Raw genomic sequence first — 23537 nt, 5'->3', positions numbered from 1 at the left:
GCCTGTAGAACCTTTCAATACAATAAATGATGAACGCGCTGCAGTCTTGAAAATTCCAATAAATTGTGTGCAAGGTCATGCGTTGATTCAAAGAAAAAACGAACGAAATTTTAAATATTTTATTTGCATTTCTAAAAAGTGCCAAAAACAGTTCTGCTATAGTGTTTCAGAAAGTCGTCTGTAGTTTTGCAAATATTGCAAGTATTCCAATGTTAGCAAAACATTTTGAGCCTAGTATATCCTCAAAAGCCCTGTGAATATAATGATACTTTTAACCATTCTTTTTAGCCAATCAAAAAAAGTTTTGAGTAAATCATAGAAGCACCCCATCGCAAATTGTGCCAGAAGTACAAAATGCTATGCGTACTAGAGATGGGCAAAACGGTTCATTTCAGTGAGCGGCTCAGAGCCGTGCGCTCAATGTAAAGAGCCGGCTCATTTGAGCGGCTCGACGGCTCTTTTCGTGAATTGGTTTATTCGGATATGTAAAGAATGGAAGAAAATAAGGTTTAAAACAATAATCAGTGCAGAGAAAGTAAAAATATTTCTTTACTGAAGGTTTTCTCTGATATATTTCCATCACAATGATCTTTCTATTTTTTTTATTTATAAACATTATCTTTTCAATGTTATCTGATGAGAGTCGACTCATCTTTCACTGCAAACTTGTCTTGCTTCCGGAAAAACTTCCGGGTACTGAAGTCGCCGGAATACATATTTTCAAAAAAAAGATAGAGCGGAGAGATAGATTTCCTTTCATTCCACCAAAACGAAGGGTCGCTTAGTCTCAGCAAATGTGGATCTACAATAGATGTTGCAGAAGCTTTTGGATCATGTGAGGATCGAAGATTGCCAACCAATGCATCAAACTCCTCCCATTCAGATGACAGCGCTTCATCACCAACGATTTGTGGTAGTTTCGTAGGTGTGTATTCCATGGATGTCATTTTTAGCATCCTTATCAACGACTGGTGTGCATAGTTGTACTTTCTGTTATCCCCAAAACCTTGCTGCTTGAAGCGAGGATCTAGCAGTATTTGTTAGGCTACTAATTCATCTGACTCAAGATTTGTAGATCGCTTTACCAGCTCCGAAATCAATTCATACAGAGCTTTTTTACAATCACTAGAACTGATTACACTTGATCCATATAATGTTGATCATGTCGAATTATCAGTCGGGAGAATATAGCAGTTTTCGATAACGACACAGTTTTCTCCCCGTTTTGTATCCCAAACGTTTTTAAAATATTTGGAATGGAATGTTTTCATGAATAACTATATTATATTAGTCAAATCATTTCATTCGATACCCATATGCGGGTTGAATTTATCATACATAACTGTGATTTACTAGTCAAGCCCGTTCATCTGATACCCATATAATGGGGTTTTCAAAAGAAAAGTAGTGTGTCATTTCGTAACGGTCGCCATTTTGGATTTACATTTTTCACGAATAACAGTGTTCTACTAGTCAAGTCCTTTCATTTGATACCCATATTGATGAGGTTTTGGCAAAATATATAGTCTGTCATTTTAAAACGGCCGCCATATTGGATTTACATTTTACATAAATAACTGTGTCCTACTAGACAAGTACTTTCATTAGATACCCATATCGGGGGGTTTTGAAAAAAAATACATATTTCGCCATGTTGAGGTGGCGGCCATTTTGGATTTACATTTTACATAAATAACTGTGGTCTACTAGTCAAGCCCTTTCATTTGATACCCATATTGATGGGGTTTTGACGAAATTAGTTGTCTGCCATTTTGTAACGGCCGCCATCTTGGATTTCCATTTTACATAAATAACTATGTTCTACTAGTCAAGTCTTTTCATTAGATACCCATATTGAGGGGTTCTGAAAAAAATACATATCACATAACACAAACTTCTTCATTACTCAAGAATTAATCAAGCAAATGAAACTAAATTGGGCATATTGAGGTTATAGGGTGCAACAAATGTTTCTATGATAGTTAGACTCTCCACCCCTTCTCTAAGGAGGGGCTGCCATACAAATGAAACACAAATTCCTGAATTACTCGAGAATTAATCAAGCGAATGAAACCAAATTTGGCATGTGGAGGTTTTAGGATACAATAAATATTTCTATGGTGGTTAGACACTCCTCCCGCTCTCTAAAGGTGGGCTGTCATACAAATGAAACACAAATTTCTGCATAACTCTAAAACTAATCAAGCAAAATTTGGGATGTGAGGGTTTTTGAGTATGAGAAATGTTTCTATAATGGTGTGACACTCTCTGAAGGAAAAAGAAAAGGAAAAAGAAATATTCGGAAAATTAAATTCCGATATGTTCTACAATTACATAGTGACAAGTGCTGTTAGTCCATTTCATGTTTGCGCTAGCGAAATTGATATTCGCTCGAAACTGGAAATGGATTTTAATGTGATGAAACGCACTCCTATATCTTCTTCTATCTATACCAAAAAAAGGATTGCCGGATGTGTTGAGTAGATCAGAACTCGAAGAAGGAATTGTCCGATTTAGGGCTGTCTTTATTCTATCCTATTTTCTGTATAAAACATTTATTCTATGTCACGGAGAAACATGTTATTTGCAAGTGGTTGAAAAATCTTGAACGAGAATTGTGTCTGAAAATAATTTGATATTATAATGATGAGTTTTGTAAATTCAACGGGGTCGATTAGAAGATCAATCAATGAACAGTTCTGCGATTGGACCCATGAACTTGCTCATAGTAAGAAAACGTGAATGTTTGAAGGTATTGATAACAAAAAACAAATATTGGGCGGGACAAAGTTTGCCGGGTCAGCTAGTTTTTCACTGTGTCCTACTAGTCAAGTCCTTTCATTAGATACCCATATTTATGGGGTTTCGAGAAAATATGTAATCCGCCAAACATACAAACAGTTAAATGAAACCGCTTAAAAAGCAGCACGAGAAACATATATTTCTTCCACACTGCCGGTAACGAGCGTACAATTCACTGTTCTTTATCAATAAGCCGGCTCTTAAAAGAAACACGGTTCTTGTATGAACCGCAGTTCTTTTTTGAACCGTGGTTCTCAAATGAACGGCTCTTAAATAACCGCGGTTCAAAAAGAGTCACGGCTCATAAAAGAACCGTGGGTCTTTTTGAACCGTGGTTCACTCAAGAGCCGTACGTATAAGAGCCGTTCATTTGAGAGCCGCGGCTCATTTTTAAAGAACCGTGGATCGTACGCTCTTTCTGACGTACCGGCACGTGAGCGCTCGCCCATCTCTAATGCGTACCATGGATATAAACGATTATTAACTTTAGTTTTCATGCGTTTGTGTTGAAAATTCAAGCTTCGTATTATGTAAATCCACGATTTTTCATTCCAAAATTTCGACTTTAAACTCTGTACCTCTATTTTTTTTTGTCGAATGTATTCAAAGCACGACTTTATTTTTGTATGTGCGGGTTTCGATTCAGCTTCCGCTCCTTTGCTTCCTTTTATTGAGGTTTTGCGAAAATGAAGACAACCAACACATTCTCTGATGCATGGGCCATAACTCTGGAAATGTGTTCCTAGCAGCGATGCTCCTTTTTAATGAAGTAATTTTTGCAATACAGATTCACTACAGATATCTAAAAACCACCGTTCATTAGCACCTGGTTTGGTTCATAAAACGCTGCAATGGATGGGTTACATATTATTTGATCAAAAACATTTGATTGAATGCATCTCCATTTGCGATTCACCTCATCAACGCAACTAAAACAAGTATCGGTTTTTGCCTCGAAGGAATCAAACACTGTGTCTGGTTGAATTGAAAAAACAACTGTATAGCGAGTTTCTAATCTCCCAGATGGAATCCCCTATCTTACGGGCCCTGCTCGGAAAATGCCAACATATCAATTGCTAGTTGGGTTAAAAAACTGTTGGAGTGCCTAAATCTCAGCTTTCAGTGGAGTTCAAGAGTTGTCCAGGTGCCTACATGGCACCTGAACACTTCTGAAGTGAGTTTAAGGCCAGAATTATGCAATATGATGAGGATCGTATTCCTCCAGGACAACGCCAAACCTAATTGACAATTCGTTAAACATTTTTTGTAGTTTGGCTGGTACTCGCCGTATTTACCAGATATTGCTTCTTTAGATTATCATTTGTTCAGAATCCTGTAAGAATTGTTACTCACCAGATAGCACAAAAATACAAAACGGTGCATATATAAGAAATGCATGTCTATAAAAACTATGCTTTTGATTTTTTCATAAAATCGGCACGAGTTCTCCGGGCAACCGAATATTTCCCACGATTAACGAAGCTGTACAGAAAAATATTGGTTAAAGAAATCATCAATCACGACGATACTGTAGGTGTTTTGTCTTGACTAGGTTCATTGTAGCCGCCATGCACTACCCAATCATGTTTTTTGTAATGTAAATGATGCTTAGAAGAGAAAATATTCTACATTAATAAACTAATCTTGATAGATATGATGAATCTGTTTGAATTCATCTATAAGTTTGAAAATTCAAAAAACTCAGCAAACGTGCGTCGGTTTTTAATAAAAATGTAGGAGATTATATCCGTGAGTAATATTTTCATATGGACTTCAGCAGCAAAAAAAAACTAAAGAGCTTCCCGCGCTCGGTAAACAATAGAAAAATGACAACAAACCATTTAATAGTAATAGCTAACATTTTACCAATAAAAATATGGAAAAAAACATAGAAAATTCAATTATTCTCTATAAAAAATAAAGGGATGTCCACGTGGACAAGAGTGGGAGGGGATCAGGAATGTCCACGCTTGTCCACGGAGGGAGCTTGTCCGTGCTTTTTCTTTCCACGTGGTATGTGGACAGCCCCTTTAATGTAATGAAGGAGAACACTTATTCCTTGGTATAACTCAACCAACAGTATCATCAGGTATGGGCAAAATCGTATCGAAATTCGTTCAACAACACTCATTCACAGATAAAACTCACCCTTCTATTCTCCGTTTATGCCTCACTTTATTTGAAACAGAAAACATTCACCTATCCTCTTCGCATAGTTCATTCTCGATTAGAGCGAAAAAATACTGTCTCGATTCCGCTCATCTACTCTCAGAAAATTTTGCATTGTCTCTTTTGCCTCTCGGGATGACGTTAGATAGTGATAGAATCAAATTGGAAACTTTTGCTTGCGCCAGCGAGTGTCTCTGTAAAATCATACGTTTTCCACTAAAATAGCAATCATTGAGCCTCGATCGCGGCAGTAAAATATAGATAGATAGTTGAAATCGAGTTGTTCCCTGTGCACTATTGCAATGACATTTTTTTTTTGTTTCTAGTATGAAACGATCTAAGCCAACGCAAAAGACCATATTAACGCAAGTTATTGGTGAGCGGGAAGGTAGATTAATGTGCACTTGAATGCTGACAAGGAAAAGAGTACAAGGGAAAATAAAGTCATACATACACGCAGATTGAGTCTACTTTGACTCATTCGTTATTTTGTTTCGTGCGATCCTTCCAAAGGAATATTCATGCATAGAACGTTGTTTTCCACTCTTTGTTTTGTTATGTTCACTCTCAGTCCCGAATGAAGATGGTCGGGGAGTGTAAAATGATTCATCGTGCAATATCACGATTGCTTGCTGCATTCTTTTCGCTTCTATATTCCAAGCAGATACAACAGTGATTTATAATTAGGTGTGGAGAAATGAGCGAATGAACTTTTCCATACTTGAGTATCATCAGTGTTCAGTGAAATGATTCCACTTCTGGAAACAAGGTTATGCGAAAAATGAATCGAATTGGATACAACATCGTTCAGTGAAAATGAAAGCAATATTTCTTCGACAACTTCAAGATACCCGGTGTATTGATGGTACTCGTATACCCATTCTGAGGCCTACGGAAAATGAACAAATGTAATGCTTATTGTATTTTTTTTTGATTCCATAGTGCTGAAATAAAAGTATTGTATTTATACTCACATACTTGTACAAATAGTCGTCAAAACCAAAGGAAATGCAATTGAAATTTCCTTTGATGTAAGGTTTAGTATTGAAATCAACGTTTCACTAGCATTTTCCCATACGACGATCAACCATTTCTTGTCAAAACATTTGTTCTCGTTTCGAGTTAAAAAATGCTCGAACACAATGTTACGTAATGTCAAACTTTGCTCGAAACTCTACTACTGCTTTATTTATTTCGCTCGTTTCGAGCTCGCTTCGAGATTCTTAATGACAAAAGTGATCAAAACGAACAAAAATCACTCGTTTGGAAATGCGAAATGCCACCCCAAGGTTCTAGGAAAGAGACCTATTATTCGAGGCTTAGAAAATTAAATAAAAGTTTGTGAGTTTAATCACATTTAGTTCGCATTTATTGTAAGTAAATAGAATTTATATAAATATGAAGAATCTGAAGTTATAATAATTGAATTTAGGCTGTTGTATAACATAACGTCGCTGGGAAGATTATTTTTTTAAGGAGTGAGGCTACGAATAAATGTACGAACATTATGAATTTATAATTGTATATTTTATAATAAAATGCGCTTTGGCTTTTAGCGACTCGTTAACAAATATCCGGCTGATTATTCTCCAGTGAGCGCTCAAAAGACGTCCGAAAACTCCACAACAGTTTACTTGATTAGTTCCTGAGTTATGCAAACCCTCCTCCTCTGAGAGGGAGGAGTAGTGTCAAATCACCATAGAAACTTTTATTGCCTCCTAAATCCTCCGCATGCCAAATTTGGCTCCATTTGCTTGATTAGTTATGTTATGCAAAAATGTGTGTTTCATTCGTATGGCAGTCCCTCTTAGAGAGGGGGAGGAGTGTCGAACTACCATAGAAACATTTCTACACCCCTGAAATCTCCACATGTCAAATTTGCCTCCATTTGCTTGATTAGTACTCGAGTTATGCAGGAATTTGTATGGCAGACAGGGCTTGGAAATATCTGTATCTCATCAATCTTTTCAGCTGAATTTCCGGCCACATTCGATCATTATACCATTGCATTCGGGATACCGAAAATGAACCAACGCCAAACCTCACAATCACAGCAAGCCACTCACAGTTGATTCATCCAGTTTTTTTTCATTCTGTTTTTCGTTCTATTCTGCGTTCACGGAATGTGAGCAAAATAAATTATCCCTAGTTTTGTCATTCATTGACATTAACATACCAGTTCATTCACTATCAGCATCGTTCTCGGACACTGACGAAACGGAGAAATTCGTTGAGGAAGATAAGAAAGTACAGAATGCTCATAATAGTGACAATAAATTAAATTGTTCAAGCATGCAAGGCTTCCGTCTCAGTTAAATTGCTTTCATTTTACATAGTGAATATGCAGTTCCAAATCCACTTGTCAGAAATGCTTCAAAAGAAGAATTCCGATGTAAACAATACCGTCTTGACTCAAATTTCAAACATTTAATTCTTTTTAAATTCTGAACACACGAACATAAAATGGTGGTGTCCAAGACACGACCGCAATGGGAATATTTCGAGCTTCCTTTTGCAAACGGATCAAACTATGCTATATTTTTGAAATTGCTATGCTATAGCGGATGAAATTGCCAACATCCAGCTTTGGCTGACAAAGTTTGCATTCGCTGCTTGGATCGATTCTGCAGAATGCCCCCTCGCCGTCCAAGCCTAAGCAATCCTTAGCTGTGAGTGTGCATGCAGATCTTGTTCTTTTGTTGGCATTTCCGCTTGCGCCACCGATTTGCGTTGCCCTTTCGGAGTAACTTCAAAAACAACTGAATAAGCAAGGCACTGACTCAATGAGAAAATCACACACATATCGGGATACTGAAAATGAACAGTCACAACATTCCTGACAATTCAATGGCAATGAATAAATGTGAATGAATTCTCATGACTCGAGCTTTGAGAATAGCTCAGAGAGCACAGAATGAATATGAATGAACACAGTTGTAAATTTGTTTGCCGTCGAATGAATGACAGTAGTATCGACAAGCAAAATAAACGCGTTACACTGATAAAAATATATTTTCAATGTTGCTTAACAAGCTCAATATTTCCAAGCTCTGATGGCAGACACCCCCCTCCCCTTTTTTAGAGAAGGGGAGGATTGTCGAACCACCATATTTTGTGCCCCGTAAAACAAACTACTACATCCTAAATTTTGCTCCGTTTGATTGATTAGTTATCAAGTTATGTAGAAATTTGTGTTTCATTTGCTGAATGCTCTGCGAAGAAGTTAAATATCTATATATATAAAAATGTAGTGATGTCTGTCTGTCTTTCTGTCTTTCTATCTGTCTGATTCTTATTGAATCGGAAACTACTGAACCGATCGGCATGAAAATTGGTATGTAGGGGTTTTTGGGGTCGGTGAAGGTTCTTGTTGTTAAAAATACATCTCACTTTCGAAGAAACACTATATCTAATAACTATTGTGAGGCCATCACGATGTGTTTGTAAACAATTCCATTTTCAACCGTTCCTTGTGAGAACACAAGTGTGTAGAAGTAAAAATCAACTGTGGTACATGAGCTGACTGATTGTTTCTATACATTTGTATAGTTCTATGTCGCATTGGCAGTGCGACCAGATTATGTAATTGTAATCTATTTACAATAGATTACAATTAGTATGATTAGTAATAAAGTATCACTACACCAAAATATAGTCTTTCGACCACTCAGAATAATTTAGACGTAATAATCATAATCAGTCATAATCAGTTGAAAACCAATTTACTCTTGTAATTATTTGTAGTGGTTAACTATAATTCAAGGTGGAAATTTCAACACTTATGATACTTCGCCATACAAATGATACAAATGCCATAGAAATGAAACATAAATTTCTGCGAGAACTAATCAAGCAAATGGAACCAAATTTGGCAAATGGAGGTTTTAGGGAGCAATAAAAGTTTTTTATGGTGGTTTGACACTCCTTTCTCCTCTCTAAAGAGGAGGAGGGGAGGGTGCTGAACAACTCGAGAACTAATCAAACAAATGGAATTAAACTTAGCATATAGAGGTTTTAGGGATCGATGAATGTTTCTATGGTGGCTCGAGACCCCTCCCCCCTCTCTAAGGAAATGCTACCATACAAATGAAACACAAATTTCTGCATAACTCGAAAACTAATCAATCAAATGCAGCCAAATTTGGCATGTGAAGGTGTTTGAATATGATAAATGTTTCTATGATGGTATGACACCCCTCCCTCCTCTGAAATAGAGAGAGGGTCCCGTAAAAATAATACACATATTTCAACCAAGCATATTCCAAACAAACATGACAATTGAAATTTTTTTAATGTGATAAAACGCACTACTATATCTTCTTCTATATATATATATATAAATAAAAATGGATCACCGAATGTGTTGATAAGGGCAAAACTCGAAAAAGGAATTGTCCGATTTAGGGCTGTCTTTATTCTATCATATTTTCTGTATCAAACATTTATTCCATGTAACGGAGAAACATGTTATTTGCAAGTGGTTGAAAAATCTTGAACGAGAATTGTGTCTGAAAATAATCTGATATTATAATGACGAGTTTTGGTAGAAGTACCTAGGACCTATGAACGTGCGCTTAGTAAAAAAAACGTGAATATGATAACGAAAACTAAATTTTGGGCGGGAGATGTTGTATGTTTAAAAAAAATTGATCGGAAATGGAGAAAATCCATCGATTAGCCAATTCATGGAAAATACAAGGAAGTATTCGAACATGAGCTCCAGCCTCTGTGACTTTGATCTAGGTGCGAATATGTTGATAATCTTTTTCTGCCAATTTTTCGATTCAAATCTAGTGGGAAAGACGCTCAATGAACATCGCGAAATAGATGCTAGTAAATTAAATTATATGCGTCACACAAAAACCTCTTGAAATAGCTTGCCTAACTTTCACAAAGTTTATGTTAGTTCTATGAAAAAAATCGCGCTAGTAGAAAGACCGCAACTATATTTAAATCGTTTACAAGAACGCCGACTGATAATAAATCCGCTGCTGCTGCATAGAAACTACGAATGTAAACATGCGATGTATGCCCAACACATGCTCTGCATGCATGTGTAGCAAGAGCCCTATGAAGACAATTTGACTGGGAAGAATGAAATGAGATAGTCGAGTCGTAGAGGGGGGAAGTGACTAAACGCCCGACTGACTGTTTAGTCGTTTTGGCGGAGAAACTGCGTGAAGAAGCCAAAAGCCACTTCCGCTGAATACGGATATAGTCAGTCAGATAGTCAGCTGACTATCCTCAGTTGATTATGACTATGCCAAGCCCTGGACTCAACTACTGTCCATTTTGTTTCCCATAAATGAAAATTTAAACTATGAATTCGACAAGTTTCTCTTCCCGCGACGACCGAACCACTTGACCCCCAAATCTATTGAAGAAACAAAGCCATACCTTGAGCTGATCGTGCAAACGCTCGTTGCGTTCGGCCAGCGTGCGTCTCTCCTCGACCGGATCCTTTATGTGCTCGTCGGTGTCGAAGTCCTTCGAGTAGTCATTGTTGCCATTCTCGCCGTTCTCGCCGTGCTCCCCGTTCGTCATCTCCTCCTCGTTGTCTTCCTCGTCCTCCTCGACGTGATGGTGCTTGGGCGTGGTCGTCGCTGCGATCAGGGCGGCCGCCGCCTCATCCTGTGTTGTGCGAATTCATCAACAAGAAACATTAGTTAGAAGAAAATAGCAGCTAAATTGACAGATGAATATAATATTGAGGTTTCTTAGGTTAGAATAAGATTTTTTTTTAGGTTAGAGCTATAAAAAAAATAAAGTAAAAGAAAAGTAATAAATATTCCGCCCTTTTTGTTTGTTTTGATCCGCCAATTTCGAGAGATAGTTCCAGAAGGCCAGAGAACTTAGAAGAGAACAGTAGAGTGTCGTGCTTCGAATGAACATCGTGGTGATGATTTGATTACGGGTGCATTGGGTGCCGTTGCGACTTAGCTTCAGGAACAAGAGGAACAAAAAATCGAAAAAAATCATACATACTTGACGCTTTACCTGTTTCCGTCTGGCCTCTTCGACCTCCTCCTGCAGGCGCTTGGTTTCGGAATCCTTTGCCGAAACTTCCTCCTGGATCTTCATGACCTCCTCCTGCTTGGAGCGGATCTCCTCCTCGAGCTTGGCCCGTTCGGCTGCCTCCATGTTCTTCGAGTCCTCCAGACGCATGATCATGACCTGGAGTTCGTTCTGGCGCGCCTCCAGCTCCTCCTTCGCCGACTGGAGCTGTTTGAGCTGTTCCTCGAGACGACGGATCATCTCCTGCGCCTCGGTCAGGTTCGCCTTCGAGCGCTCCATCTCCTCCTGCATGCTCCGGAGACGGTCTTCGTATTCTTGCTGTTTCTTCTCGGCCCGTTCCCGAGCGGCCAGTGCGAGCTGCAGCTTCTCGCGCTCCTGCTGCTTGGCGTTCTTCTCCTCCCGGGCCTGAGCCTTCATCTGCTGCACATCGATCGTATCCGGTTTGCGACGCCGCATGTACAACTCGTGGTTGCCCATGCACAGCGCCAAAATTCGTTTGTTGATGCGGACGCGAGGAGCGAAGAAGACAAAGTCGGGTGCCTTTTTGTCGATAGGCTGTATTGAAAAAAAAACACAAATTTTAGTACACAGTTTCTCCAAAAAAAAGTCACAACCCTACCTTTATGATAAACTTTCGATCGTTGAACGAAATGTTGCGGATCTCCGACCAGGGGAAGCCAATCTTCGGCGTTAGTCTGTCGTCCTTCTCGTAGATGTTCAACCCGAGTGCGTCGACGCCAAGCCACAGCTCGGTGCCCTTCTTGTTGCGGATCTCGAAGTAGTTCACACCGTACATTTCCAGATCTTGTGCGATCTTGAGGTACTCCATCATGGCGTCCTCGCGGAGCATCCCGCGGTGCTCCTGCCACCAGGTGGTAATCGAGTTCTCCCACTCATCCTTGGACATTTTATGCTGGTCGATGACGCTGAACAGCAAAAACATTGGGCGTTCAAGTCAATTCATGATATCCAGGGAAGAAAGGAACTTACCGCTGGGGCAGCAGCCGATCGTTCGCCAGAAAGCCGGCCGTGTGTGATGTCTTGTTGTAGTCCCCGTGGCGGGCCTGGACGGCATAGGAAGCGAGCAGCACCGACGTCTCGGGCGGACAGTAGATTTCGTCTGAGAGGATCGCGTTTTTGACCTGCAGATAGAACAGCCGCAGTGTGATGTCCTGGATGAGCTCCTCGGCGACGTCCTCAGGGTAGAATTTGGCACGGAATTTGAACTGCAGAGGGTCACCCTTTTGGACGTCCTGGCTCATGACCTATGGGTGATGGTAGAAGGCAGAAAAACTCCAATAAGCTACCAGTTTATCTTATTTTGTGTGAAGGGTTTTCATTGATGTTATATGTATCTACAAATTACCCATCGCGAGAATGGCATCGATCCTGTCTGCGTCCGAAAGTGTGTCCATTAAGTGTAAGCAGTGGAATGAGACACCAATCAATAATCGTTATATAATCGAAAGTGAAAAAATAAATAAATACGATAGCTGAGAACACGAATCAATGATACGATTCCATAATTCATGGTTCAACACATCGGTTACATCTGAATGCTCCCCAGAGAAGTGATAATAATAGTGCGATTCTTGCTATCTCGTTTGTTATCCGAGTTATGCCGTAATTTTTATGGCGACTTAAAATTCGTGGCCGGTCGTAATGATAATTTGTGCGCGATGGTTATAACATTCGGTCGGTCAAGTGTGAGACGTCAGAAAGCGACCGTTTTTGTTTTTTGTTCAGTTATTTACCTTTTCGAGACATAATACGACCGTGGTGGTATAGGGTAGGTCTTCAATTATCACGTCCATGCGTCGTTAGTTAACCGAAAACACGGCAATCGAAGAGTTTTTTGTTTGGAGGATCAGAATCATAAAACCACATGTTACATAGAAAAAGGACGTTAGAATTGCTATTAGGGTAGTGTGGGGCAAAAGTGCGCATTGGACTTTTTGAAACAAACGAGCATAAAAATTCAGCAACAGTGTATTCATTCACAGTGTTCAGTTCACAAGATACATTTCATGAATGTGGCAAAAAGTTATGAGGAAAGAAAACTTTTGCGTTGTTTTGATCAATTTTTTTCAACTTTGGGGATGACAATTTATTCATTTCGATAACGGTTAAATTTCGTTTATGTTTATGTTTTCAAAATGAACTTCTAAGAAATATGGTTTTTTTTCAAACAATGAGTTTCGAATAAATCAGGTGAAGTTAACTATGTATTTATGAATTTGATTTGTTCATAAAAAGAATTCTGTTTCAAATGTGGGACATTTTAAATTGTCAGTCTCCTCTCTCCCTAAAATTTCCACGTGCTATGTGGATGGCCCGTTATCAGATTTGTAGGTGCCAAGAAACAATCAGCACATAACAAAACCATGTTCAAACATAACACTCACCCTTCTCCAGCCATAAAATATCATTCAACACCCCCCCCCCCCTCCTCCCCACTGGATGGTGCCAACACTGTGGTCTTGCACTGTGGTCACGCGTATTCTAGAGCTTGCCACTCAGAATGCATTCAAGGCGTGTTATTTGGCATAGAAATCTCAACTAAGTACTAATGAAAATGACGCAAGTAATATTACGTTGAGACGGCGGAGTTCCTCTAGGAACGTTAGTGCCATATAAGAAGAAGAAGAAGAAGGAGAAGAAGGTTCATGCGATAACGTTATTTTATTGTTAAAAGATAGATGAACAATTAATGATATAATGGATAGTAAAAATATTATTTGTTTTATTTTTACGAAGCTTGAAAAAACGTCCGAAATTCGTGTCTCTACACTAGAATACCCCTATAAATTTCAAATTGTCCACAATTTAAAATTTTATTAAAACTATTTGTAATTTTCATGTTTGTATTCAAAATTTTCTACAATTATCAAATTTTCTTATGTCCCATTTTATAAAATTTTTGATTCTCTTTAATTTATAATTCTCCCAATTTTTTGAAATTTCTCCAGGATTCGATACCTTTTAATTTTTAATTTAGTTTAATCGTCTTTTCCAGTTTCAAATTCAAAAATTTTCAATATTCTCTTTGATTTTTGATTTTTTTTTATTCTTCGATGTTATTTTTTTTATTTTAAAATTTTCCTTTATTTATATATTATTTTTATTTTTTATTTTAAATATTTTTCCAATATTTCATTTATTTCATTTTTAACTATGTTCATTTATCTATTGTTCTTATTTTTCTATTTTTATTTTTCCTATTTTTTACATTTTTTTTTCATTTGTTCTCGATATTTCAATTGCTTCCTTGTATTTTATTTTCAATTTTTATTGATCTCCAATTATTCTAATGTCAATCTTTTTTAATTTGCTCCAATTTTCCTAGTTTTCATTTTTCTATTTTCTTTAATTTACTTCAAATTCCAATTTTCTGCGTTCTCCAATTTTCAATATTGTTTAATTTTCCTGAATGTTAAATCAAGTTCAGTTTTTGATTTCTATTTTGAAAAAATATTTTCATCCCTTTTCAAATTTTATAATTGTTTTTTTATCTTTATTTTTCCAATTTTTTCTAATTTTCCAATTTCTACTTCTTCCAATTTCTTATTTTCTTAAAACTACGTATTATTTTTCGTCTCAATTTTGTTTTATTTTCTTAAATTATCAATTCTATTCTATTTTCCTGATTTAATTTTTTTAACTTAGTTTTCCAGCTTTGGACCGGTTTAATTTGATCAGTTTCGTATTTTTGGATTTTTTTTTCATTTTCTCTAATTTTTGCATTTTTTTTTTTCATATTCCCTAATGTTTCATTTTCGATTGGTTACATTCATTTTATTATTAACAATTTTTTATTTTATTTTTTCTTAAAAGTATTCATGTTAAAGTTTTAAAGTAATGTAATTTTTTAACCCTTTCAATACGAGCGTCGTCTATAGACGACATCCGCGCGACGAGCTGTGTGTACGAGCGTCGTCTTTAGACGACATGAAATTCATACTGCTCTTCGATCACACCAGCGCGATGTGCATACTTTTCGGCGCAGTGCTCCGTACAGGAGTAGCACTTCGGCAGAGCACATTGCCGTAATGAAAGGGTTAATTTTTCATTTTCTTTATCTATATTATTTTGTGTTTTAGTTTTCTTCGAATTTGAGTTCTTTGCATTTTAATTTTTTTTTATAATTTTATAATTTCCATAATTTTTCAATTTTCCATATTTAACTTTTTTTAAATTTTGGTTGATTTTCTTTATTTTTTTTGGCAGACTTATCTCACTTCTTAACTAGGCGAACCTAGCCAGAATTTTCACCTGCCCCCGGGCTTCTGAATGCCAAAGGGGGACTAGGCTCTGCGGAATGCACGTATCTGCATGCTCGTGCTGTTTTAGTCCTGACCGAGGAATTGTCGGACAATCGCGCAGGTGCTAAGGATGACCGACTTTTGGATGCCGGCCAATTCCTTCTCGATGTTCAACACCTTTAGCGCTTCCAGAAGTGTCTTCGGGATAATTCCAGTTCCAGAGAGAACAACTGGAACAATTCTTGGGACCTCACTTAGCCCCCACAGTTCCTTGAGCTTAACGGCCAATGGTCGGTACTTGCAGATTTTGCGACCGTGGGTCTCCTCCAGATTCTGGTTCAGTGGAATAGCGACATCGATGATGGTGACTTTGCGGTCGCTCTTGTCGTAAACCATTATATCTGGACGGTTGTGGTGGATGGAGAGGTCGGTCAGAACAGTGCGATCCCAGTACAGCTTGAAACGGTCATTTTCCAGGACAGGTGCAAGCAGGTACCGGTAGTTTGGTACGTTGTCTTCCAGTACAGCACATTGGAGCGCCAGTTGTCGATGAACAATACGGGCCACGTTGTTGTGGCGCTCGGTGTAGGCTGCGTTGGCCAAAACGGGACAGCAGAATTTATTTTATTCTTCATTTAATTTTTTATTTTTCTTTATTTTTTAATGTTCTTCAGTTTTTTTTTAAATTTAAATCTCAAATGTTTTTCTCAATTTTAAATTCAAATTTTTAACAATTTTCCATTTCAAATTTTCTGCATTTTTTTTCGGTATTTATTGTTAACTAATTCTTTTTTTTTAATTTGAATTTTTTTCAATTTAGATTCTCTTCAATTTGATTTTTTATTTTTCTTCCAATTCGATTTTTTCATCCCAATTGTTTTCAGTATTTGATATTTTCTTATTCTACATTTTCTTCAACTTCAATTTTGCAGTTTTCTTCAATTTGATTTAACCTTCAGCATTTAATATTCTTCAATTTCCGATTTTCCTTAATTTGAAATTTCCTTCACTGTTCAGAAATGCTTTTTCAATTTTCATAGATGTTTCTTAAATTTTATTCAGTATGTCATGTTTTCTAATTTTGAATTTCCTTTAATTTTTTGAAACAAATATGTTTTTAAAATGTCATGTTTCTTCTATTTTTTATTTCGAGTTTCGTCAACATTTTCAATTCTTCAAATCTTCAATTCTGATTTTTCTTCCACATTCAATTGTAATCAATTTTCTTCAGTGTTTATTATTCTCTAATTTTTATTTCTCTTGAATTTTTATATTAAAAAAAATTAAAATTAAAAACCTAAAACTAAATCACCCGCTCTATGGAAAATATTGTATAGGGTACCAAATAAGAACTACTTTTTTTTGAAGGATCTACGGTAAGAAACGTGCTCTTCAATTTTTTGCACGCCATTCTCGATTGCTTCGAGATAAAAATTTGAAATAAAATAATGAAAGTACATCTTACTATGGTGTATTGAGAAATATTATCAAAACATTTTTTTATCATTTTTTTTTAAATTTTAATTTTCTATTAATTTTCATACACAAATTTGTTGGTAATTTCAATTTTTTGATTTTTTAAAATAATCCTTTAACCTACAATATCGAACTTGTGGTGCATTTGCATATCATAGGCTACTAAGACACTCAGTAGCGTAATAGCCCGGCATGTGACCGCCCGAAGCGTTTGAGTTTGGTTGAAGCGTGGGTTAAGTAGTTAAATTTCTATTTTGATAAAACGCAAGGCACCACCATATGAGTGCACCCGTGGCCGAGTGGTTAGCGTCTCACATTATCATGCCGGGTGTTCGGGTTCGATTCCCGTTCTGGCCGAAGGTTTTTTTTTCAAAGAAATTTCCTTCGACTTGCACTGTGGTCACGCATATTCTAGAGCTTGCCCCTCGGAATACATTCAAGGCGTGTTATTTGGCTTAAAAAATCTCAACTAAGTATTAATAAATGACGCTAATTAATACATACGTTGAGACGGCAAAAGTTTCACAGGGAACGTTAACGCCATTCAAGAACAAGAACCACCATATGAGTGATTTTTTTCAATCACGGATTTTAAATAAATTTATACTTATTCTACTATTACTTTGTCAGAGACTACATTTTGATCGGAAAAAAAATTTTGCGTCGTCAACAACGCAAAAGAAAATTTGAAGTTTATTTTCTTCAAAGTGTCTGAGGTAAAAATAGTGTTACTTAAACTTTATAAAACTGGCCGTTTTTTTTTAACTTTATTCGTTCAGATGAATTATTGGAAGAACATATTTTGGAACATCGGAATGACCCTCAGAAACATCCCCAGACATGAGGATTGCCATATTGTAGGCTTCTGGAATTGATTCGATTATGCGTACGTGAACCTCAATTGTACTCCTCAATCGATAAAAATACTGAGACACTAACCGGGCTGATCTGTCCAGTGAAACAACCTGCCAATGAGAATGAAGTCTCAGCCGCTTCTAACCTTGAATATAGACGTTGTGAGCGGATATTATTATGGAGAATCTTGAAGCCAATGCCCATCATGTGATTGTGAATTATTCGTCAATGTTTCCTAACCTAAAATATATCCGCTAAAATTCGACAGTGCAGAGTACAAGCACACTGCGTGTGGTGTGAATATTCCATCAGCAGATGTGTACTCAGCTGTCTGTTTCCATCATCTTTTTTATTGTACTCGCAGCTGTCGTGTAAACTGTTTGTCCAAGAATAACCAACTACGTCAGTTTTCCGACTTCCGGTAAGCGTTTGCACGAGTATCAATGCTTGCGGCGTGGAGTCATCGATTTCCTCATATCTTCCTCCAACTCTCCTATGAACAATACCATGCGCGCGTTGGTTACTCATCACTAGCAACATTGGCAACATTTCACATTCAAATCCTATTCCGCCTCGCTGCCACCCACCCAGTCTCCACCACTGGTAGTTCTTGACCTCCTGTGGAGCTGCAGCACCGAATCCAACGAATGAACGCACAGCCTTCATCGCGCGCGGCATATGATGTCATTCCATATTTTCCGCCGGGTGACTTTCCAGTTCCGTCCATAAGCGATGATCATAACACGTAGCGTCTCTAGGAGACGGCGATTGACTCATTGAGTTTGATTGTCATGTTTTAGTCATGTTTCACTCTAGTATCTATCACCGGATTCTTTGCAACCATGTCTCTCTCACCCATTAATTGGATTCCGATGCTTTGCCTCTGCTGACACATATTTCCTGCGAAATACCTAATTTATGCTACGAGGATTTTGTGGAGTCTACTAGTCTCCAACAGAGTGTGCTAGTGGGGAGTTCTCTAGCGATTGGTTCTACGGACATTTCGGGGGATCGTTTCTATCTTACCATATCGTCCCCGTCAGAATCCTCATCTTCGTCTCCTTTCTGTTCGCCCGACGAGATACGCTGTTCGATATTTCGCAGGATAATTTTCTTGATCTTCTTCATGTGCTTGCAGACTACATTTTCAGGCTGAAACAAAAACATGGAACGGGGCGCCACAATTTCGGCACGTTCCGGTGCGCACAACAAGATAAAGCAACCAAATCAAACAGAAATTAGTTCACGTAATAATAATATTTATCAGTGTCGTAACGCACACACGCACACTCTTCTATCTAGCTGCTAAATGGAGGGCAATTACTCTACCAATGGGGACATTACAGCACGCACTCCAAGGTGAATACGGGTCGCCCTGTGATGGTGACTAATCCCCACCAATTGGGATCACATTTCATAGCTGATAAAACACACAATCAGCAGAGCGCGCGGAATGACATTCCTGGCATAGCTTTGAATCGCTGAGCGCAATCAGACTGAACTTGTTCGAGTGAAACTAAACGGTGAAAGGTACTGCTGAGTGGTCGTGGTGGTGTTGGGTAACATGACACCAACCCATAGCGAGACAGAGCAGCAGAAGCGGAACTAGATTACTTGGCACAATCACACTTGAAGAGAAAAACGCATGTGCGTGAGCGCGCAGGTGGGATGTAATTGAATCACCCAGGAATACCTTTCAAGTGCCGGCCGCACCTTTCCTAGCTAGGTAATCTATGGGCGCCTGAACAGCGATCGTTGGAGAAAACGGCGAATATCTTCTTCTGATGGCACATCAACAGAATTCGCCGTAACTCTGGCGGAAACACAATCATCAAAAGGCACGTATGCTTTTGTAATTCGTTCGTTACGCGGTCACTCCGCGACCGAACGTGTTCTGTAGTCAATGTAGTACAACAACACGTTTTACATTGAGAGTACACAACCTTGGAGGCGGTGACAACTCTGCTGATTATCTTGTTGGGTCTTGGAAAAAAAAGCGCGATAAAGAAGGCAATTTCAAATATACTTAGAGTTCTCACATTCCTTTTGGGGTGATGGCTTGCTCACGTATTCCGCGAAACCGCGGGGAATAACGATACGATCGGTCAAAGTATTTTGTGTGTGGCGGTTTTGAATCACAGAGGTTGTGAGCCGTGTGATGGCCATTCTTCGCTCTAGTCCTTACTAGTGAGGTAATCGTTTCTTTTGCCAAAACCTGCACCTTCGCTATCCAGCTTGGAGGTTAGCTAGGTGAAAAAAATAGTCACCTAAACAGATATGCAAAAAGAGTTATCTAAACAAAGAACTCTCAAGAAAAGAAAAAAACGGTTCTCTAAGAAATTTAAAAAAGTTCTCTGAAAAAAAAATTTAAATATTCAAAAGAGTTGTCTCGAAAAAAAAATCAAGAGTTCTCCCAAAAAACAAAATGTTATTGATAAACATAAATAAATAATATACAGTAGAGTCCATTGACTCCGTTTATATTGATCAACCGCTTATTATGATGTTATTGCACAACTATGTTCGATTTCATTGAAAGTTCTTTGTGAAAAAGTCGGCTACAATGACTTTCTTTACAGTAGCATGTCGCCTATTATGATCCATTTTTAATAAATTTTGTCCAGTTATGATGGATACTTTTCCACAAAACGCTTTGTATGACGTCCGTTTATTATGACGCGTTTAACAGTTCCATTCGATGTCGAACGCCCACCAAATTATCCACTGTTGTTTTAAAAACATATATAAAAAATAGTTCTCTAAGAAAAGGAAAACATTTCTTCCGAAAAAGAGTTGTCTCAATTTGGAAAAGAAAAGAATTGAAAAAAGTTTTCACTCAAAAAAAGGTCTATAAATAAGTTCTAAAAAACATTCTAAAAAGGAATATTTTTTTGAAATGAAGAAAGTTATCAACAAAAAACCACTTAAAAAAGAAAACATAAAACAAATTCTCCAAAATAAAGAGTTCTTTTCCAAAAATTGAAAAAAAGGTTTATAACAAAGGAAAGTTTTCTCAAAGAACAAACATTCTCAGCAAGAAAAATATCTGAAAAAAAAATTCTCAGCAAGATAAAATCTCAAAAGTTATCTTTAAAACAAATATTTCTACTGAAAAAAAAGTATTCGGAAAAATGAAAAAAATGAGAATTCTCCCAAAAAATAATTAAGCACAATTTACTCAAAAAAAAACTTCAAAAAACAAAACAATCGATTCCGTCCAAAAACCAGCTCTCGAAAAAGAATTAAAAAAGGTCTCTTAAAAGGTTCTTAACAAAAATAGAACTCTCTCAATATGATAAAATTCTGGGAAGTGTTCTAAAAAAAAATAAAAATAAATATTTTTTTTAAATGAAGAAAGTTTTCAAAAAAAACCACTTAAAAAAGAAAACATAAAACAAATTCTCCAAAATAAAGAGTTGTTTCCCCAAAATGGAAAAAAAAGTAAGTTTTCTCAAGGAACAAACATTCTCAGTAAGAAAAATTTCTGAAAGAAGAAATTCTCAGCAAGATAAAATCTCAAAAGTTATCTTTAAAACAAATTTCCACTGAAAAAAAATAAGAAAAAAAATATTCGGAAAAATGAAAATTCTCCCAAAAAATAATTAAGCACAATTTCCTCAAAAAAAACTTCAAAAAACAAAAAAAATCGATTTCGTCCAAAACAGGCTTTCGAAAAAATATTTAAAAGAGTCTCTAAAAAAAGTTCTTAACAAAAATAGAACTCTTTCAACAAGATAAAAATCTTGGGAAGAGTTCTACAAAAACAGAAAGAAGAGAAAAATAAAAAAAGAATTCACCTCTAAAAAAGTAGAAACACTCCTCTAAAAAAACGACTCCTCCAAAAAAAGAAAACAAAAAAAGACTCATAAAAAAGAAAAAAAATACCTCTTAGAAAAGACTCTTCTAACAGCAGAAAAAAACTCAAAAAAAAGAAAAAAAACTCTAAAAAAAGAAAAAAAAAACCCTAAAAAAAAAAGAAAAAAAGACTCTAAAAAAAGAAAAAAAGACTCTAAAAAAAAGAAAAAAAGACTCTAAAAGTGAAAAAAATCTTTACAAAAGGAAAGAAAAGGCTCCACTAAAAAGAGGGAAAGGAGTTCTTCAAGAAATAGAAGAGAATCCCTCAAAAACAAACTTGAGAGGTTGTGTCCTAGACATGATCACTAAGCGTAGGATTACGTTACATTTTTTTCAAAAAATGTTATGAGCAGTGGCGTCTCGTCCGCCTGTTGAAACTATTCATAGGACAGGTAGACAATCTCAGAAAAAGAAATCAAAAATTTGTTTTTCTCATTATTTCACTCTTGTAGCATGGATGAGAAATTGTCGAACGTAATTTATTTGTAGTTTCCATATTATCCCAAATATCCTTATTTTCTTTCTCCGCCGTGAAGAATGTAATCTGATGACTACACCACAAAACCCGCACGCAACACAACACAACACAACACTACGAAATAATCAATAATGACTACCGGGTTCAAACCTTCCATCTGAACCCGCGGTCATTCAAACACTTTTCTGCATCTTCAAGTGCGACAGGGCAAACGCAGTCAGCTTTGTATGAAGCGATCACTACTACTAATGCATCGCCTTTCGTAAAAATGACATTTGAGGTTCAAAGTTTTTTGCTGAACGAAGCCGATGGAAACGATAGAAAACTCACACACTGTTGTTTATTGAACAGGTAGCTCACTTGGTCACGCGTTGCCTCTGGTTTTGAACACCTTTGAATAAGATACCCCGCCATCGCAGTCGACCACGTATTGGCCGTGCGGTTTACACAACTGTGTGAGAGACCAAAAGCTTTCATTTCAACCATATTTTAATATATTGACTATCGATTTTTTTAAAATTATCTATCCCGAAATAGATTGCCAGAGAGTGTCTGAGCAAAAAACGCTCAAACTAGAAAGAATTTTCGTGACGCAACCATTATTTAGCTTTACAATTTGTGCCTTCAATATATTCCCGAGAGACGTCTTCCTACGTCAAAAGATGATGATGATGATGATGATGACCCACCTCATACCCCTACAAAGGTTTGAACTGGCCGATTTATCTATTTATATTTAATCAAATTAAGATATCAGTATTATAAAACAAAACAGCGAACTGACTCTGTTGCAGGCATGAATTTCTATTAATCGAACATCATAAATAGGCAAAAACTTTAAAAGAAAAACAATGGTCCTATCCTTATCGACATTATCATAATGATAATCCCAACTTCAGACCCAAAGTTTTTTTAAGGCATGTCAAGAAAATTTCCAACCCGGGAAGATCCTTGACAGATTGGGAATCGAACCCAATATCTAAAAGTGTCTACTTAGAACATGATAGAGATCTGCCACATTCACAAATACTCGATATAACCATCTTATGATAAGATAGTATACGACAATTCTGAATGAGCTATCCCCATTCCAGTTTCCACTTCAGACCCACATAAAAATTTCATTATATATCAGTGTTCTGCCAGTGTTCCATTAACATAGTCCAGGCCGACCAAACGCGCGCGAGGCTCAAACTCTCGTAGACAACGCTTATTACTTTTTTTTTTACAATATACATAAACAAAACAAAAAAAAATCATCATCAGTTTAACCTGTAAATAAATTTTATTAATTTTTATCAATTGAAAACATAAATGAATGATTTAGGAAAAAAAAATTATAAAACCTGTTTACAAAATAGATTTTACGTGTGAAATACACATTTTCTTGAACTCTGCCATTGTTGCCGCACGTTTAATTTCTCTGGGCATCGAATTGAAGAAATTTATACCTTTATATAACAACGAGTTCTGCGACCTACTAAACATAAAGTTGGGTGTTCTTGCATCATTCGCGTTTCTTGTATTGTATCTATGAACATCACTTCCTCTTTCAATTCGATCACACAAATATCGAGGCAGCATATCGTTCAAAATTTTGAAGATGAACACCATTGTCATGTAAT

General features: G+C 37.0%; 1 protein-coding gene across 8 annotated transcripts in view; it reads right to left on the bottom strand.

Moving 5' to 3' along the window:
- LOC129764258 (moesin/ezrin/radixin homolog 1) overlaps nt 1-23537 on the bottom strand; it is a 114866-nt gene that overhangs the window by 3388 nt on the left and 87941 nt on the right. For 3 of the 8 annotated variants that reach the window (XM_055763367.1, XM_055763291.1, XM_055763211.1), the window contains 6 exons: nt 18606-18731; nt 12353-12379; nt 11977-12251; nt 11606-11912; nt 10957-11541; nt 10369-10602 (listed from right to left, as the gene is read on the bottom strand). In XM_055763367.1, the coding sequence (XP_055619342.1) occupies nt 10369-10602; nt 10957-11541; nt 11606-11912; nt 11977-12251; nt 12353-12379; nt 18606-18731 (1554 nt within the window). The remainder of the gene's footprint in view (nt 1-10368; nt 10603-10956; nt 11542-11605; nt 11913-11976; nt 12252-12352; nt 12380-18605; nt 18732-23537) is intronic. The other 5 variants (XM_055763449.1, XM_055763527.1, XM_055763608.1 and 2 more) reach the window with 5 other exon arrangements.

The sequence above is a fragment of the Toxorhynchites rutilus genome, chromosome 1, assembly GCF_029784135.1.
Source record: "Toxorhynchites rutilus septentrionalis strain SRP chromosome 1, ASM2978413v1, whole genome shotgun sequence".
In the NCBI taxonomy this organism is placed as follows: Eukaryota; Metazoa; Arthropoda; class Insecta; order Diptera; family Culicidae; genus Toxorhynchites; species Toxorhynchites rutilus.
This window is presented reverse-complemented; position numbering and strand designations above follow the sequence as displayed.